We start from the raw sequence: 20,490 nt of genomic DNA, 5'->3' as shown, positions 1-20,490 counted from the left end.
TATCCTCACAGGGAACGTTCCACAGATCACTCACCATCTTGGTTGCTTGCCTCTGAATCCTCTCCACTGCTTCCCCATCCCCAAGAAACCCAGGAGACCAGACCTGAGCACAGTAATCCACATGTGGACGTATCAACACCTTATAAAGCAGAATAACAACTTATCTATACTTTTCAGTGTGTTCTTCAATAGTCAAGTAATCTTATGAGCTACTTTAGAAACATTAGCAATTTTTTTATTTGTTTATTTTATTTGTGTGGGGTCTCCCACCCCGTTCCTTGACTGCCCCTTAGGACTGGTTGAACCCTCCTAATGGGGAAGTAGTACTGTATCCTATGACTGTAGCCTGTGTATTCAGAGGGCCAGTTTGCCTTCTTGTGGGATGAAAAACCCCAGATAAACTGGGGGGAAACCCTGTTGTCCATGCCCAAGACCAGCTAACTTGGCTATGGCTGAGAAAGATCCTTAAGCTCTTGTCGTCGTCAACATGCATCGAACCTAGGATACTCCTTCCCAAGGCATATGGTTGTAAAGCGCATAGCCACTAGACTAACCGCAAGGACACCTTAGCAATATGTCCTCTAAACTTTAACTCTCAGTCTACCACCATCCCTAAATCTCTAGCTTCATCTATTTCCAGCAGTACAGTTTCAACAATAGATTACTATTGTTGAAACTATTTCTATTTATTCCATAACTTTACATTTCTCCACAGTAAACCAACACCTATTATCTTTTTCCCATACAGACAGTCTATTTAAATCATCTTACAAGTTTTCCACGTCACCTAGATTAACTATTACTCTACCTAAGTTTGCATCATCAGCACACAACTGAATACTATATCATTTATGTACAAAATTAAACAGTAGTGGTCACAGCACTAGACTGCCCCTTTAAAAACCATAATAATAAAAAATATAATATAGGTATTATTTCTGGAAAAATTCCTTGGCTTTTTATTCAATTTTTTCTCAATTTTCAAAAATTGAGTAAAAAGCCAAGGAACATTATAAAAAAGGGGCACTCCTAAACAAAAATAGGGTAAATAGCCATAAAAATAATAATATAATATAAAATATTATTTAAATTATTAAATATTTATATTGGAATTGGAACAATTCATTTCTAATATTAATTTTTAAAAAGGGCAATAAGGAAGAAATTAAAAACTACAGACCTATAAGCCTACTCCCCACTGTTATATATTACTATTGTATTCTTCTTATTTCTTTCTTTATTATTTAATCTTATCTCTTATTCTTGTATATCCTTCCCTTCTAAAACATCCTATACTTATTCCGTTCTTTATTTAAATCTCCCCCTTTTAGTATGCAGTCCTATTGGCCTCTCTATAGTTTAACCACATGTAGGTTATTTAGTATCTAGGGCTTTGTCTTTGTGTGGGACATGACCATTAACACATCATCTGAGACAGTCCACCTGATAAGCATTGACAAATTTATATTATAACTGCGCCAGCCAATGCCGAGGATGGATGGGACTCTTACCTCTCTTACTCTCTCAGAATGATACACAATACTTAAGGTATAATGAAATCTAATCTCTGTTCACCAAATTCTTACATGCAGTCGTGGCCCGCTTTGTTTAATCATACACGTGGGTTCTTCCCGCTAAGTTCGTCAATATTTTTATGAGTGGCTGTTTGAATTCATATACTAAAACAGATCAGGAAGGTACTAAGAAACATGTTTATTAAATAGAGAAATCATACAAGTAAGCATTACTACTAATTAATCTGAATTATTCTCAGGTAAGATCCTTGGTTGAATACTATTATACAAAATATATAAACAAACTTGCTTAGACCATCTCTATAAGTATCTTAATATTATCTCATTAACACTTATCACACTTTCTATATTCACATGGTCATTAGTTATATCATTTTACACATTACTACTATTTCATACAGAATAAACATGGCCTTGCTAAGCAGACAATTCTCAAACAAAATGGGCCTGTGCCAAGTTGTAGACAGTTCTTAAAGTTCCATAAAATTGAATCCACTTCACAAATGTTCTTAGGGAAACACACTCTTTCTTAACTGGAAAATATAACACAAAAGTCTACTTTACCGTCCCCAAATTGACACTCTGTCGTTCTTCTTGCCTTGTCTGGGCATCAAGGCTTCTTCAATCTGCTTTTCATCTGATCACCTTCGACAAACTATACGGCCAGATTCTCGGCGGGAAGGGCGATATGGCTCAGGGGCATAGCCAGAATGGACGGCATCTACTTGGTTCTTCCGTCACATGACATCACTCAGCTATCCTAGTCTTCGGAAATAGCTAGGCCCTTTTCAAACGCTGCGACAGATGAACCATGCCTTCCACAACCAGCCAGGAACTTCTCCGTCGGTACGGACTGGACCTACGTCCGAAAGGTCAGGAAACAGGAACCAAAAAAAAAAAGCCTCGAGTGGGGTTTGCTTGACCTTTTTGTTTTCTTTCTCTTCTCGGCTATCGCGATGCCCACCAACGCGATCACGTGGGTTTATGTCATGGCGTCCAGCTCCCTCTATCACATCGTACGTGCACTTGTTGTGTTTTTCTTGGAAAGCGCTCTAGTTTCTCTTTCCTATAACTACTTTCCTCCCCTTTTGGTATACGTGACACAGGATGGTTAGAGGTGACCCTTGGACTCTGGCTTACAGGCTTTGCTACTTTACAACACATGAAATGAGGTTCTTAAATAAATTTAACAGCTTTAATTAATTTCTTTATCTGACCCACATGCATTACAGGTTATGTCTTACAATTTTTCTTTCATTGGTTATACAATTCCTTGCTCCTAATCTAGAGTTATATACATAAAATTACCTTTCCGGTGTATAGCCAACACACCACATTCTCTGCCTATATTTAACTAAAGTTGTGTCCTGAATAATTCATGGGTTCTTCTCGTGAGTGTTAAAATCCTTCTTAGTTTATTCAGGACACAACACCACCATATTATTATTATTATTATTATCCGAGACCTCCAGGGAGTCAAGGACTCATCGAGGGAGGCTGTAAATTACCCAACCCAGCTATCATATCTACCCTTGAATTCATTCACACTAGATACACTCACTACCCATAAGGGCAAATTATTCCACTCACTCACTGCTCTCTGGGAGGAAAATCTAGCTCTTACCCCTTTCTTGACTGCAAATAAATTTAACTTCCATGGATGCCCCGTGTTCTCTCCCCACCTTCCATATAACAAAAAATTTCATCATTTGAAATGCTATAACACCCATTCAAAAGTTTATAGCTCTCTATCATATCACCTCTCTCTCTCTCCTGTTAACCAGACTCTGTAATCCACATACTCGCAATCTGTCCTCATAATCTAATCCCATAAAACCTGGGAGACCAAATCTGTGCACAGTAATCCAAGTGTGGTCTTATTAAAGCCTTATAAAGAGACAAAATTACTTCCTTATCCTTACATGTCAAGGTTCGCTTCAATATAGCAATTATCCTCTGAGTTGTATTTGAAAAATTTTTTTTTGTGACCTTTGAACTTTAAATTCTTATCCACCAATACACCAAGATCCCTTGCATCTTCAGTTTCTTGTAGCATAACTCCGCTAATATAATATGCCATTGGACTCTAATCACGCCAAAGTGATTAGAGTCCAAGGGCATAACTTTAACACTTACTAACATTAAACTGACAGCCAATTTCATTTGCCCAGATTTCCAGTCTATTCAAATCATTTTGTAATTGCTGAATGTCAGTAGCATCCTTGATTGCCCTGTCTATCTTCGCATCATCAGCAAACAATTGCAAATCTGATGATAGACCTTGCTTGATGTCATTAATGTATAGATTGAACAATAATGGCCCAAGGACTGAACCCTGAGGTACACCACTGGTTACCTTAAATCTGGCAGATTCACACCCACTGTATACCACTTTTTGATATCTGTCTATCAATCCCCTGATCCAAGTCAATAGAATTTGCTGTTTTAAGGATACTTGTGACATAAGACTGAATGATAAATGCACGTAAACACAAGAAAGATATTTAATTAACCAAATATTTCGGTCTGGAAATAGCAGACCATCTTCAGTGGTATTACAAGAACAGTTAAAAAAAAAAAAAAAAAAAAAAGCTAGAATACTAACAATAGATCGTTAAAAATAGAACACGTCGCGTGATGTTATATCACTAAGTAATAAGTATAAAACGGAACATTTTGAAGTAGAGACATGATTGAAAAAAAAAATAATAATAAAATAAATAAATAAAAAAATAATGAGTAATCTTGATTACACTTTCCCAGATTTTTGATATAGATATACAGTCATTACGATTCAGGTTGGGACGATGGAGTAAGGCCTCCACGCTTTCCTTGAACAAACATTCAAACCTATAACGGGATCTATGTAAGAGGCGAGTCATGGACCAAAAGATGCTGTGGTCAGTTTCAATCCCGTGTTGAGCCAATCCAGACTTTTCAGGTTTGTTGTGAAGAGTGGAGGATTAATGTTCTTGGATTCTTTTTTCAAGAGAACGTCCAATCTGTCCAAAATAGGAAAGATCACAGTTGCAAGGAATTTGATAAACTCCAGGAAGAGATAAAGTTGAGCGTTTGTCTTTAGGAGAAGGAAAATGAGAAGACAATTTGTTAATAGGTGAATACGTAGTTGTTAAAGAATTATTTAACAATAAGTTATTAAATCATATTTCTTTAAAGAAATATGATTTAACAACTACGTATTCACCTATTAACAAATTGTCTTCTCATTTTCCTTCTCCTAAAGACAAACGCTCAACTTTATCTCTTCCTGGAGTTTATCAAATTCCTTGCAACTATGATCTTTCCTATTTTGGACAGACTGGACGTTCTCTTAAAAAAATAATCCAATTACATCAATCCTCCATTCTTCACAACAAACCTGAAAGTCTGGATTGGCTCAACACGGGATTGAAACTGACCACAGCATCTTTTGGTCCAGGACTCGCCTCTTACATAGATCCCGTTATAGGTTTGAATGTTTGTTCAAGGAAAGCATGGAGGCCTTACTCCATCATCCCAACCTGAATTGTAATGACTGTATATCTATATCAAAAATCTGGGAAAGTCTAATCAAGATTACTCATTAATTTTTTTTTTTCAATCATGTCTCTACTTCAAAATGTTCCATTTTATACTTAATACTTAATGATATAACATCACGCGGTATGTTCTATTTTTAATGATCTATTGTTAGTATTCTAGCTTGTATATATATATATATTTTTTTTTTTACTGTTCTTGTAATACCACTGAAGATGGTCTGCTATTTCCAGACCGAAATATTTGGTTAATTAAATATCTTTCTTGTGTTTACATGCATTTATCACCAAGTCAATAGATTATGTTCCAATCACATATTCTCCAGTTTACACAACAGCCTATCGTGTGGTATCCTAACAAATGCCTTAGAAAAATCCAACATTATCATAGTGTATCCATTCCCTTTATCCAACTCGGCCATAACATTGTTATAAAATATGAGCAAATTACTAAAACATGACCTTCCTTTAGTAAACCCATGCTGTTCCCTGCAGAGTATAGAATGCTTGTCTACCCATTTCTGTATGCATATATATAGTCGTCACAAAAATTATAAATAATAGAATAAAATCTAAACTAGAGGGAATGCAATCCAGTGAACAATCTGGATTTAAGAAGAATTACAATACTTTGAACCATATTCACACATTAAGACAGCTCGTTGAAAAATCAATTGAATACAATAAACCCTTATGTCTGGCCTATATAGACTACGAAAAAGCATTTGATTCAGTTAAAACATCTGCAACACTAAAAGCTCTTGAAACCCAGGGAACTGAGAAACCATATATTGAAACACTAAAACATATCTACAATAATGCAACTTCTGTAATTAAATTATATAAAAACAGTGAAAAGTTTCCAATACAAAAAGGCATCTGGCAAGGCGACACCATATCTCCCAAATTATTTAAAATACAGCTACACTCAAGGAAGTCTTTAGAAGCCTTGATTGGGAAACAAAAGGAATAAACATAAATGGAGAAAGGCTGCATGATCTGAAATTTGAAGATGATGTTGTCCTAATAGCAGATAATCTTGAAGATCTGGAAGAAAGACTAAATCAGCTAAATGAAGCCTCCATCGTAATTGGATTAAAAATAAACAGAGAAAAAAACAAAAATAATGATGAATAAACCATAGAACTGTCAAAGTTGAAAACCATGAAATAGAACAAGTTACTTCATATGTATATTTGGGCCAACTGTTATCCTTTGAGGATTGCCAAAGAAAAGAGATTGAATGAAGAATTCATCTTGGATGGATGGAGTATGGGAAAAATGAGAGACATATTCAGAAGTGACATCCCTATGAGTCTAGAAAGGAAAGATTTTGACCAGTGCATACTTCCTGTCCTAACATACAAAGGAGAAACATGGACTTTTACAGAAGCTCTACACAAAAAGCTGAGAACAACACAACATCGCATGGAGAGAAGTATGCTAAAAATAACATTAAGAGATAGGAAGACAAATACCTGGATAAGATTTCAAACAGGTGTCATGGATATTATAAAATACATTAAACAGGCTAAGTGGAGATGGGCTGGCCATATTGCCAGATGCAGTGACAGGAGATGGACTAGAAAAACAACAGAGTGGAGACCGATGGATGGAGCAAGACAGAGAGGAAGACTGAGAAGAAGGTTGAAGGATGAACTGGAACAAATTGCAGGAGTGAGGATATTTGGGAAAAAACTTATCACTGTTAGCAGAGCTAATCTCTGGTGGTATGGTCACTTAAACAGAATGGGAAAAGAAAGATTAGCAAAAGTATTCTCTGACAGGTTGGCAGGAAAAAGACCCAAAGGAAGACTAAGATATAGCTGGATTGATATGATAAAAAGTGCCTTAGAAGACCCAAATATAAAATCTGATAATGTTGGAGTCTTGACAGGTAACACATTGATTTGGAGGAAAATTGTAGATAGGAAGTTAGTAATGATGTAAATTTTTCATGTAATATCATCATATCCTGTACACCCCCTTCAGGGTATATGTCAGGAATTTAATGATAATGATGATGATGATATTTATAATTTATTTTTTATTTCTTCCTGAAGTATTAAGCTAAAGTAAAACACACTCTTTTAGAATAAACTCAAGGTAAAGTTAGCCAAAATTTAAACTAATAGAAGGAAAGAAATTAAAGTTGATAAAACTGCAGATAAAGGAAAAGCTAACTAGACTTTTTTTTTCAGATCTTCAGTCCAATTCAAGGAATTAATCTTTGAACAAATTATCTTAACTTGATGAGAACATCATGAGAAAATAATTGCTATGCTGAACTTTTTCTATAACTGCTTTTCAGGTCAGAACAATATAGAAACAAATACAGCCCAACACTGTTATATACTTTTCAATTAAGTAAACAGGAAAATCCAAAGAAGAAACTTTAGAGAAAAGTTTTTTGTATTTTCCAAGGTTTTTTTATTTTTTTTTATTTTCTGATTTCATCATATCTGAAACATAACTATGCATTTGAAAATGTTATTACTATCGACACCCATTTATAGCAAATGCTGTTACAGAAATCTATTTGCATAAAAATCTGCTGAAGCTTTACTGTTAAAAATTACTACAACAACATATAACTTTGGTTCAAATAAACTTGAACCAAAATATTTTACCATATTTACCTGTAAATTCCAGTAATCTGTCAGATAATGTACTTTTCCCATGATCAATATGAGCTATGATTCCAAAATTTCTAATCTTTTTAACTCCATACTTTGTTGTATCAATCTATAATTAAGAAAAAAATAAAAAATAACTATAATGGTCAAGCACACAAAATCTAATATTGTTCTCCAGTAAGATTTTCTTTGTAATTACTTTGCTTCTTGATTATGATATTTGAATGAAAAACTGTAAAAAGGGAAAGAAGAAAATCCTTTGAAATACAGAAACTGCAATCACCATTTGCTTAATGAGAAATCCTCTTCGGCATACACATACAACATGATACAAAGAAGAAAATGCAAAAATTAATATTTTAATACAAAAATCAAATAAATACATAAATAATACATATGTATATTTCTGCATTAAAATTTTGTTGTGTTTTTAATTTTAGTGATTTAGATTTAAAAAAAAAAAAAGAACACTGATAGCAAATGGCAGTTTAAACCAAATAATGCAGAATATGTAGGGCAGGATTTATGCATAAGCTAGACAAGCTACAGCTTAGGGCTTGTCTAGCTTATGTCACATTACAATGGGCTTCTGCCTCAGTAAAATAAACTGAGGCAAATTTACTCAGTAGTGGTAACCTCTTAGCTTAAGGGCCACAACAACTTGAAATGAAAATCTGGCTGAAATAAAAAGTAATAGTTTGTTTCAAACTACCTTTTCAGTCTATACAAACAGGGCCAGATTTCAGGCTGTTATTGCCTCTAAGCTAAGAAGTTGCCTCTACTATTTCAAATTATTATCCTTTCAGTCTATAGAAACAGGGCCGGATTTCAGGTTGTTGTAGCCCATTGTATACAAAAGCAGATATGTGAAAGAGAGAGAGAGAGAGAAGGAGATTACAGCAGAGAAGAAAAAAGTATGGTGCATGAGGGAAAAGAAAGGAGAAGATTATGAAGTTTCAGTTAAGAGATGTTTAATTACAGGCCATAGAATTGTGACAAGCTTAGCACACATCACATATGGAAGCAGTGCCTTGCTAATAGAGGCACTGCAAGGAAAATAGTCAAGGTGCTTATAAGAAGCAGCATTTGACCACATTCCCAGAGCATAGAAGAATAAATAAAGAAAAATAAATCAAGTGGAAGATAAATGGATCAGTGAGCCTTATTGAACTCAATTTTCATGGAGTTGTTATTCCATGAAAAGAAAATTACATACAGGATGCATGGGATGAGCAGATGAAAACAAACAGATGCAGTATAAGCTGAGAGAATGACAACTACAATAAGGAAAGCAAGATCAGATTATGTAGCAAGTAAAAGAAAGAATTATGGAAGAACAGCAATACTGAACACAGATGGTACAGAAGAAACCAGTTGAGCCACTGAGTGACTACTGAATTACAGACTAATCTTTAAGAGGTACCTGTGGCATAACTATAAACAATAAATTACACGATAACCACAGTAATTAGCTTTAATGAAATTAAAGTACAGATATTTCGTACTAAAAATAACAGTGCATCATCAGTGTATAGAAACAAGCAAATCAAAGAAACAGGAATACAAGGTACATACAGCAGTCGGTGGTTTACCAATTAAAAACTGTTGCTGCGCAATGATGATGTACTGTTATATTTCCACATGCTAGAAATTAATATTTCTAGCACATGGCAACAGTTTTTAATTGGTAAACCATTGACTGTTGTATGTACCTTGTATTCCCATTTCTTTGATTTGCTTGTTTCTATACACTGATGATGTACTGTTATTTTCAGTAAGAAATATCTGTACTTTCATTTCATTAAAGTTAATTACTGTGGTTATCGTGTAATTTATTGTTTGAATTACAGACTGTGAATCAGTCAGTTTACTGGCTTGCATATCAATATTGTATCACCACTAATCAGAATCTATTTGGCAAGGTTTGAAGCTGACATTCCCCTGTTTGAACTATTTCTGTTGACTTCATATTCAACATTCCACAGTCTTGATATCCTGGCTCTACATTCTCTCCCTCCCCATATAGCAGCAGTGAAGAAATTAATGCATCATCTGTGTAAACTAAGCAAAAGCAGATTTTACTCAAGTTTCCATGGATATTCACTCATTCACCAGAATTTTTTTTTCTGGTGAGTGAGTAAAATGAACTGTCAATAGGAGTGATAAGTACACCATCAGTTAATGGATTTAAGGAGAAGAATGGCAAGTGCTTCTCCCTGAAGAAATCCATTAATAAATCTGCATCTGATTTTGAAAGGGCTAAAAACAAGAACTTGCTAAAGAAACTAAATTGTATCTTCTGTTCCCTGTAAAACCACATTCATAACAACCTTTGGTAAGTTAATTAATAAATCAACTTTTGATGCTTTAAATATAATATTGATGGTAAGAATATAGAAACTAACAAAAAGATGAGTTTATAGATTAGAGGGCAGCATGTGCAAAACATACACTTCACAGAAGGAAAGATTTATGGAAAGTAAACAGAACTGGTGAGTAGGTTTGTTGTAAGTGTCTTGAAAGCGAATGCCAGAAGTGTGAGGAGAGTAAGAAGAATATTAGTAGTGAGTTGAAAAATAAAATACAGGAAAAGGTGATTGTAAATGGTGACATTGATGTTGCATGTAGTATCAGTGACAGCAAGAATGAAACAGTGGAAAATGAAGTGAATGAAAAATGATAACGGAAAAGAAGTGAATGAAAAATGATAACGGAAAAGATAAAAGAAAAGATAGGAAAAGATTGAGTGATTGGAGAAAGGCCTGGAGGGTGGTATGACAGAAATGAAAGAAGTGATAGATGCAAGGAAAGAGAAAACAGAGTACCAAAAAGTGAATAAGAATTCTCATGAGAATAAGGATTGAATTCTGCATGGTGATTCATTGTTAAGAGGAGTGATTGAGGAAAATGTTGTAAAACTCTATGTAGCTTGGAAATACCAAAGTGCTTTACATCGATTTTTACAGAGTTCAAGTCTCATGAGATTGTTACAAAAATAACCTTGTTTGTCTCTATATATTTTATGCTAAATATTAATGTAAATAACCCTATGGGAATTGACTGTACTTACTGCTTTAACAAAAATTTCTAGAATGTAGAAAAAAAACGAAGGCAATGCTTTGCCACCAGAACATTGTATAATAGCTCTATATAAGTGAATAAGAAAGTTGTTTATGATTTAAGTGTATGAGAAAGTTGTTTGCGAGCTTTGCATATAAACACCTTAAAAGTTAGTGTCAAAGAGATTGGCAATGTTCAGACAAGTTTCCGCTGCCTGACAAGATAAGATTAAAGGAGTGCATGGAGGAGAAGAAAGAACAGGTCGGTCTTAACAGAAGATCAAGGAGTCATGCCGAATTCTTCAGGAGTTACAACTCTTCGTGCAAGGTCCTGGAGAACATGAAATAAGAAGGGACTGAGCCGAACATCGTGGTTGGCAGAGAACCAGGGAGTTGGCAGTTAGAGGGAATCGACAGTTAGAGGCAGAAGTTCCAGAAGTAGGATCCAGAGGACCGGACATTACGGCAAACTCATGCCAGAGGAGAAGAATGGGAATGATGAGAGAACAGCCGATGTAAATACCCGAGGCAGTGTCGGTCGGATGTCTTTTTGCCGTGGGAGGTCAACCGAAGCCAAAAGCCACAGAGCGATCTTCAAGCCCATATGCTGAAACCTCTTGCCTGAGCTTTTCGAGTACCAGAAAACTGCAGTCCAAAGCCCGCCAATATCCTGACAAAACGTCCCCTGAAGCAAGACTCTTCAGATGGAAGCCTAAGGCCTGAGATGAAAGGAAAAACATAGGGACTTTAGTGCAGGACCTTTGGATCAGTGAGCGACACAGAGCCTCTGTAAGTTTGTTCCATCTTTTGTTGTGCATTCCTTTTGTAATCTAAGAGATATGTTATAGATGGACTAATAAGAAATAGTAATAAGAAGTGTCTATAAGAGAGTCCTCTGATGTTTTAAGGATACTTGTGACATAAAGACTGAATAATATAAGCACGTAAACACAAGAAAGATATTTAATTAACCAAATATTTCAGTCTGGAAATAGCAGACCATCTTCAGTGGCACTACAAGAACAGTTTTAAAAAAAATACAAGGTGGAATACTAACAATAGATCATTTAAAAAATAGGACAAACCGCATGATGTTATATCACTAAGTATTAAAGGGAATATTTTTAAGCAGAGACATGACTGAGAAATAAAGATATTAATTAATAATATTAAATAACAAAATTAATATGAATTAATGAGTTATCCTGATTAGACTTTCCCAGATTTTTGATCATTCTGATTCAGGTTAGGACGATGGAGTAAGGCCGCTATGCTTTCTTTGAATAAACATTCAAATTTATAACGGGATCTATGTAAGGGCGAGTTTTTGACCAAACGATGTTGTGGTTAGTTTCAATCCTGTGCTGAGCCAATCCAGATTTTTCAGGTTTGTTGTGATGAATGGAGGATGTTCTTGGATTCTTTTTTCAAGAGAACGTCCAGTTTGTCTGATTGATCTCTCCTATTTTGAACAAACTGGACATTCTCTTGAAAAAAGAATCCAAGAACGTTAATCCTCCATTCATCACAACAAACCTGAAAAATCTGGATTGGCTCAGCATGGGATTGAAACTAACTACAACATCCTTTGGTCAAAAACGCCTCTTACATAGATCCCGTTTATTATGTACAAATTAAACACTGTTTAATTTGTACATTAATGACATAGAAAATAATTTGGTGGGAAATATTCATTTTTCTGATAATGGAAAACTGGGGAGAGCAATAGTAAATGAAGGTGATTTAGAGATCCTGCAGGATGATTTAAATAGACTGGCACTATGGGCAAAGGTAATGGCTCTAAGTTTAATGTGGCCAAATGTAAGATGATATCCTTTTGGGAAAAAGAGATAAGCTAAGTACTACACACTGATGGAATTGAACTGTAGGAAACTGATGAGGCTAGGGACTCGGGGATGATTGTGGACAGGAAGTTGAAGTTTAGAGGGCATATTGCAAAGGTAGCCAAAACAGGCATGTTAGATTAAGTGGTTATTGAAGACACTAAAAAGCACTGACAGGAAGTTATTGTTCCCCTTTATAAGACTTTAATAAGGCCATATCTGGGTGACAAAGATTGTGGCAGATCTACGGATTACTCCCAATGAGAAGAAAATGCAGGTCTGTGGGCCTTAAAAACTAGCTGACAGGCAAAAAAGAGGAGACATGATAGAAGCACATAAGTTATTAAAGGAATTTTAAGGGATTGATACTGAAGATTTTTTGATATATGGCAGGAAGAGAATGAGGAGTCACCTGTGGAAATTGTGTAAGAGTGGTTAGCAAGGATGTCAGGACTAGATTTTTTTTGTTTGGAGGGTGGTGAATAAGTGGAATTATTTCCAGAGAAGTGAATGAATTTAAAGAGAGGTATGACAGGTATTGTGTGAATAATGGGACTCTCCCCACGATGAGCCTTCTGACTCCATTGAGATATCTGTATAATAACAATAAATATCAGGAAGGTGGCAAAATATTCTGGAGGGTATTGACAAAGCTTAAAATGGAGGAAAGAATATAGTAAAAGGAATCAGAAGAGATGATAAAGATGATGCTGAAATTAAACATATTCTAGACATCTAGAAAAATTACTCTGAAAGCTTAAATGAAACATGCAGTGACAGAATCATAGAAAATATTCAAAAGGAATGTAATTAGGTATACATATAAATAGCTGAGATAAAAAAGAGTTACCATAAGCAGAAAATGTAGCTGTATTGGATGACAGTAAATCGGAAATACCCAAATATGGAGGAATAAAAGTTTTACAGTGGCTACAATGCATAATTCAGAGGGCTTAGGCAGAAGGTGAATTCTGGATAACTGAAGTATGATTCTTTTAGTATACCCATCTATTAAAATATAAATAAAACTGCATGCAGGAATTTCTCTAAGTGTTCCAGGTAAGATTTATGCATAATATTGAGGAGAGACTAAGAAAAATTGTGGATGAGAAACCTGAACAAACTGGGTTCAGACCAAATAGAGGTTGTAAGGATCAGATTTTCACTTCATAACAAATAGTTGAGAAATTATTTTTCCAGATCAAGTTTTATAGATCTGGATAGAGCATACAAGGTGTCAAGAAGAAAGCTGTTCAGAGCATTTCATCTACAATTATATGGAGTAAATGAAACACTATAGAGAGCAAAACATAGTTAAGTCAGGAATTAGAACTGGAGGAAGAAATGGAAGTTGGTTCAATATAAAATCAGAAGGCAAGACATGGGTGTTCATTATTTCCATTCTTATTAATCATCAATATGGATAACATTACGAAGTGGCATTAATCCTGTTATCAGAATATGAGATATCAAACATGCCTTTTTTACTATATGCAGATGTTGTACTCCTAAACAAATCTTGACATGAAAAAAATGGAAAACTTCAATTGCATTTTCCATGGAGAAACTATAGAACAAGTAAAATATTTCGGCTATTTAGGCATACATTTTAGAATAATACAAAAGAATTTTTTTTTTATGTTGAGCCCATACACGAGAGGTTAGTTGATAAACTAGTACCGTATATGGGTAGTGGGTTGGGAAAGGAGGAACTTGTTTACATTTGATTTGAAAGACTGTATATTGTATTCCTTGGGAAACACAACAGGAGGAAGACGCAGGGATGAAGGAAGAGGAAAAGAAACTTGTTCTGTTTGTTTCAAGGTGCACTGTGAAGGGATGTTGAGCAGCAGCTGCATGTGTTCTAACAAGCTTAGTACTAGGTGGGGAAATTATTGATGTTATTTCAGATGAGCATTTCCCATGAAAATATTTGTAGAATATACATATTGTGGAAACCAATGTCTGTGTGAAAGTGGGAAGAGTGAGTTGGTAAGAAATGGGTCATTAATAAGTCTAATTGCTCTCCTTTGTATTGAGTCAAGCATTTTGAGGGAGCATTAGGGGGCCCCCACCCCACATGTGAGAGCAGTATTCAATAGCTGGGCAGATTTGTGATTTGTATAATGTTAACAGCTGTTAAGGGGTGAAGTAACGTCTTGAGTGAAAGAGAAATCCTAGTTTTTTTGAAGCTGAGGATGCAATGGTTGTGATGTGTTTATGCCAGGAGAGGTTTTAATGTCAGGATAATTCCAAGACGAGAAATCTCAAATTTCTGGAAATTTGGATATCATCAAAAAGAATACTGGGAAAAAATGGTTCTTTTTTCCCAGTATTCTTTGGGATTTAGTAGCACTGAAATTGATGAGGGTATCTGAACCCCATTGGAGGGTGGCTTGGAGATCAGAATTGAGGTCAGTGGTGGTTGATGTTCTGTAGGTTGAGACGAGTTGTGTAGAGAAAGGTTTAACAAATGAAAGGGGGGGGGTGCAATGTACTATTGTCTGCAAAACTGTGTATTGGGTTGGAGGTCAACTGAAGTAGGTCATTGATATATAGCAGGAAGAGGGTTGGTGAGAGGACAGAACCTTGTGGAATCCTAGCACTGGTTGAATGGTGAGAGGATAAGGAATCACCCAAATGATAGTAGTTTGTTTAGTAAGCCTTTGTGCCAGACCTGGTCAAAAGCTTTGGAGATATCAAATGCCACCACTTGAGATTTACCAAACTTTTCCATGGCATTTGTCCAGAGATGGGTGACATGCGAGCAGATCCCCTGTTGATTGGCAGCTATGGAATCCATATTGCGGTCATTTATCAGGTGCGTACCTTCAAAGTAGTGTAAGAGTTGGGAAATGATGATATTTTCCATTACTTTAGACAGGACTAAGGTAAGCAAGATTCAGCAGTAGTTGGACAGCAGTGACTTATCACTCTTCTTGGGAATGAGTTGAATATAGGTCTGTTTCCAGATTGTGGGATAGATACAAGTGGAGTAAGAGAGTATATATATATATATATATATAGGCAACATAAGACAGGAGTCAGTTCTGGTGCAACAGAACTGACTCCTGTCCTACGTTGCTTGTGTCCCTGTCCTATGTTTCAGGACAATTGGAGAAATGCCATCAGGGTCAGGAGACTTTTTTTTGTGTCTAATTTGGATAGTACTTTTCTGAACTCTTCCTGACAAAAGGATATAGGGACATTGTATGTTGAGCATCTGGAATGGTTGGGGGCATTTACCAGTGTTAGTTATACGTGCATTGGAAGCAAAGTGTGAAGCCAGAAGATTGGCTTTTTCTGTGGCTGATGATGCAATAGAGTCATCTGGGTATGAGAGGGTGGAAATAGTGTTGGGCAGAAGTTACAGCCAATTGCTTTGGTGAGAGATGTACTGTACAAATTTTTCATTTGTACATCCTTGGCACATCTTTTAGAGAACCAGGGTTTCGTTATGGAATGGCAGTTCAGAGTGCTGTGTGGAATGTATGTATTCATGTCATTGAGGATTACTTTGAGAGACCAAAAGGCTTGGCTGCCATTTGGGCAGGCTGCTAGTTTCCTGCTTTTTGCTCTTTCAAATTATGCTTTGGAAGCATTGATTGTTTTTTTTTGCATCTATAAAAGCTCTAAAAGAGAATGGGGGTTCTTGATTTGAGCTGGGTTAAGGTATGTTTGGTTTTTCATTTGTACAGCCTTGGCACATCTTTTAGAGAACCAGGGTTTCGTTATGGAATGGCAGTTCAGAGTGCTGTGTGGAATGTATGTATTCATGCCATTGAGGATTACTTTGGTGATAAATATGGTTAAGGAGCAAGATGAATAAATGTATGTGGAATAATAAAGAAACTAACCAAAATGCTAAACTAACAATATAAAAGACTGTGTTCAAACAAATTTTAACTTATGGAGCTAAAATTTTCATTAGAAATAAACCAATCAAAGATCAGAGTCCATAAATATGAGAGTTCTTAAACAAATTACAAGAGTGAAGAGATGGCATCAACTTCAGAATCGCATTAAAAATAAAGATATTAGGAAGGAATTTGACATTCTTAGCATTCAAGAATATGTGAGCAGAGCTTATCTAAGATGGTATACTAGTTAAAAAGAATTGGAAAGGAAAGATTAGCAAAACAGGTGTTTGATGCCAAGATGGCAGGAAAAAGACCCAGAGAAAGCCCAAGATCTAGGTGGATTATGCAATTAGATGTCTACTAGAAGGCATAAATAAGATATTTGATGATATTGGGGGTGATGAGAAGTGAGAAAGCTGGTATGGTGGGAAGTCAATTGAATAAATTCATATGGAATAAGAGAGAATTTAGTCGGAACACTATACAAGACAGTGTTCAAACCAGTTTTAACTTATAGATCTGAGAGCTGAGTCTGAAGTAAAACACTTGGCCAAAGACCAGAGACAGCAGATATGAGAGTCCTGAGAAAGATTAGAGGCATGAACAGATGGCATCAATGGCAATATCATATTAAAAACGAGGATATTAGGAAAGAACTTGACATTGTCAGCATCCAGGAATGCATTAGCAGAGCTAATCTCAGGTGGTATGGTCACTTAAACAGAATGGGCAAGGAAAGATTAACAAAACAAGTGTTCTCTGCCAGGTTGGCAACAAAATGACCCAGAGGAAGACCAAGATATAGGTGGATTGATATGGTACAAAGTGCCTTAGATGATAGAAATATAAGATCTGATAATGTTGGAGTCTTGACAAGTAACAGACTGATTTGGAGGAAAATTGTAGATAGGAAGTTAGTAATGATATAATTTTTTCATGTAGTACTATCATATCCTGTACACTCCTTGAGGGTATATGACAGGAATTTGATGATGACTATCCTGCACACCTTTTGAGGGTACTTATCAGAAAATTGAAGTTTCTGAAACTAAAGGTGAATTTGTATTTTACATTTATTAATATTAAAGAATACTAACATGTGTAAAATACAAATTCAATAAAAAATAAATAAAATGGAAGGAAATAAAAAGAGCATTCCTTAAGGAGGGTGAAAATTCTTTTCCTAATCTTCAGTAGAAAAAATGATGCCCACAGATGGCTGCTGGGATTATTATTATTTTCTGACTTCCATGAGTCACAACACTCATTGTGAGAGGTCAACACAAAGTCTATCATACCACTCCTTAACTCATCCACTATCTGCATGTTCACCACCCTCTCGTGCAATGCATTCCAAACTCCTACCACTCTCTATGCAAAAAACTTACTTCCTATCCTTTTACTCACCACTTCCTTTTATTACAACTTCCAGGGATGGCCCCTTGTCCTTGCTCCTTCTCCTCATTCTACCATATGAAAAATCTCTGCGTTAACATGATAATAACCCTTCAATAGCTGAAATGTCTTGATCATATCCCCCCCCCCTTTTGTCTTCTATCCACTATCGTCCGCAGTCTGCATGTCCTCATAATCAACATTATTCAGTCCTGCACCCTCTCCAAAGTTACTTCATCCTGTTCAAACCCTGGTGACCAGATATGAGCACAGAAATCCAGTTATGGTCTGATCAAAGCTTTGCACAATGGAACCACACACACTTTTGTCTCTCATGGTCAATGTCTTCCTCAACATTTGCAGCAATTCTCTGCAATGTTTTAACAACCTTTACAATAATGTCCTCAGAATTTTAAATCTCTATCCACAATCACCCCGATCCTTTGCTTCCTCCACCTCTTCCGGTATAACCCTGCCGAGTGAGTATGAAGTGGAGAGACTTTGGAGCCCAAATTTTAAAACCTATTTATTTGCATTAAACTGACATCCACATTCGTTTGTCCACCTCTCCAGCCTATTCAAATCCTCTTGAAGAGCCAAAACATTAGCACTATTAGTAATAAATCTGCCAAGCTTCACATCATCTACAAACAACTGAACATCTCCCTGTAGTCCTGTGACAATGTCATTGACAAAGACTGAACAGCAATGGTCCCAGTACTGAATCCTCTGGAACTCCACTTGTAACCTTCCTACTCCCTGATACTGTTCCCCCATATACAACTCTCTGATATCTACTAGAGAGCGAATCATCAATTCACTCCACAAACCTGATATCCAAACCCATATGGTGCAACTTAAAAATCAACTTGTCATGTGACACCCTGTCAAATGCCTTTGAAAAATCCAAAAAATGACAGTGTATGCCAAAAGATTACCAGATTACTAAAACACGAGCATCCTTTAACAATCCATGCTGGCCTGCAAAAATAATATTGCTGTCATCCACTCAACACTCTGTATACGAGCTCTTACCAATTTCTCCAAAATCTTAACAACCACAGAAGAAAAACAAACAAGTTTTTTTTTGAATGTGGAATGAAGGTATCAAACTATAGTTTGATATCTTCATTCCACTGCCATCTTTATGCAATCCTACTATCTTTCCCTCCTTCCACTTTCCAGAAACCTGTCCCATTGTATGACTTTCATTAAACAGTCAAGCTAATAGCAGTCAGTTCCATGGCACATTCCCATGAAACACATGGTAAAATTCCATCTAGGTTCCCTGCCTTAGTATTTAGTGTACTCAGTATTTGGAATACATCCTGTTCCTTCACTTCTAACACTTCATCACTCATTATCCTTCTAGGAATATCCTTTCATCCTGCTGTACCAGGATGAAACACTCTGGTAAAGTGATCATTAAATAGTTCAACTATGTCATCTGCTTTGGTCACCTGATTAAATTTAGTACAAATTGATCAAATCATTTTAGACAAAGTTGGAGGGAGGAGAGTCAATGAGGGATTGGCCATGTAGCTTTAAGGTTTACCAGATATCCAAAATGCTGAAATATCTGTGTTGAAAACAATTATTGCATATGCCTATTAAATTAACAAAAAAAAATGTACCACACTTACTTGATCTTTCTTTTTAACAACAAGCTTTGCTGTTGAACATGATCTGAAATGACAGAAATTAAAGACTATTATTTATCAAGTGTCAAAGAAAATTAAGTTAGGCAGTATGCTCAATTTTGTACACTTATCTACTAAAACTTATCAAATAACCATAAAGTCATTAAAAATACTAAGAGTGTTTGGATAATATCTCTCTCTCTGTGATACACACACACACACACACACACACACACACACACACACACACACACACACACACACACACACACACACACACACACACACACACACACACACACACACACACACACACACACACACACACACACACTTTTAGCGACACATTTCAACTCTGTCACTAAAGGAAATTATGTTTAGTCTGCTTTCAGGCACACAAGACATGCTAATGTCACTAAATATCTCCTATTTCATTCTTGGCAATTAATTTATTACTAATTAAACAATTAAAAAAAGGAAGGAGAGAGAGAGAGAGCAAGAGAAAATTTACTGGACAATAATATACTGCTAAAAAGAAAACACTAGAAGAAAGAAAATGCCTACTCTGCCATCAAGTACACAAACAGAATTTTATACTGCCTGAAGGTTGGAATCATAAATGTAACATCTAACTCTATGCACTACACTAGTTGAGAGCCATAGTGTACAGGGTTAGTTATTTCCAATAGATCAGTCATAATATAATTGTAATATGGTAGGGAACTTTTTTTTAAAAAAAAAAGTATATGATATATGTTTACAATTAAAAAATATATTTTCAAATATTTAAAATACTGAATTATAAATTCTAAGTAAAATGATAGTTGATTATTTCTGAGGGAAATATATAACGATAAGGCATGTAGAGATATGCATGATGTCATGTCAATCTGGAACTATCAAACAAATAAAATTGTATAGTAAGGTGACTCAAGATGAATTTTCCAAATATCAGGAGGTGAATCCTTGATTGATTTCAAAC

At 35.7% G+C, this 20,490-nt stretch overlaps 1 protein-coding gene across 2 annotated transcripts in view; it reads right to left on the bottom strand.

Moving 5' to 3' along the window:
* Window positions 1-20,490, bottom strand: part of waw (Translation factor waclaw) — a 192,376-nt gene that overhangs the window by 157,446 nt on the left and 14,440 nt on the right. For both annotated transcript variants that reach the window (XM_090393583.1, XM_090393584.1), the window contains exons 2-3: window positions 19,512-19,554; window positions 7,714-7,819 (exon numbers count right to left, since the gene is read on the bottom strand). In XM_090393583.1, coding sequence (XP_090249709.1) covers window positions 7,714-7,819; window positions 19,512-19,554 — 149 coding nt within the window. The remainder of the gene's footprint in view (window positions 1-7,713; window positions 7,820-19,511; window positions 19,555-20,490) is intronic.

Source organism: Typopeltis vanoorti, chromosome 6 (assembly GCF_054136105.1).
Source record: "Typopeltis vanoorti isolate ZY-2024b chromosome 6, IOZ_Tvanoo_1.0, whole genome shotgun sequence".
NCBI classification, from domain to species: domain Eukaryota; kingdom Metazoa; phylum Arthropoda; class Arachnida; order Uropygi; family Thelyphonidae; genus Typopeltis; species Typopeltis vanoorti.
This window is presented reverse-complemented; position numbering and strand designations above follow the sequence as displayed.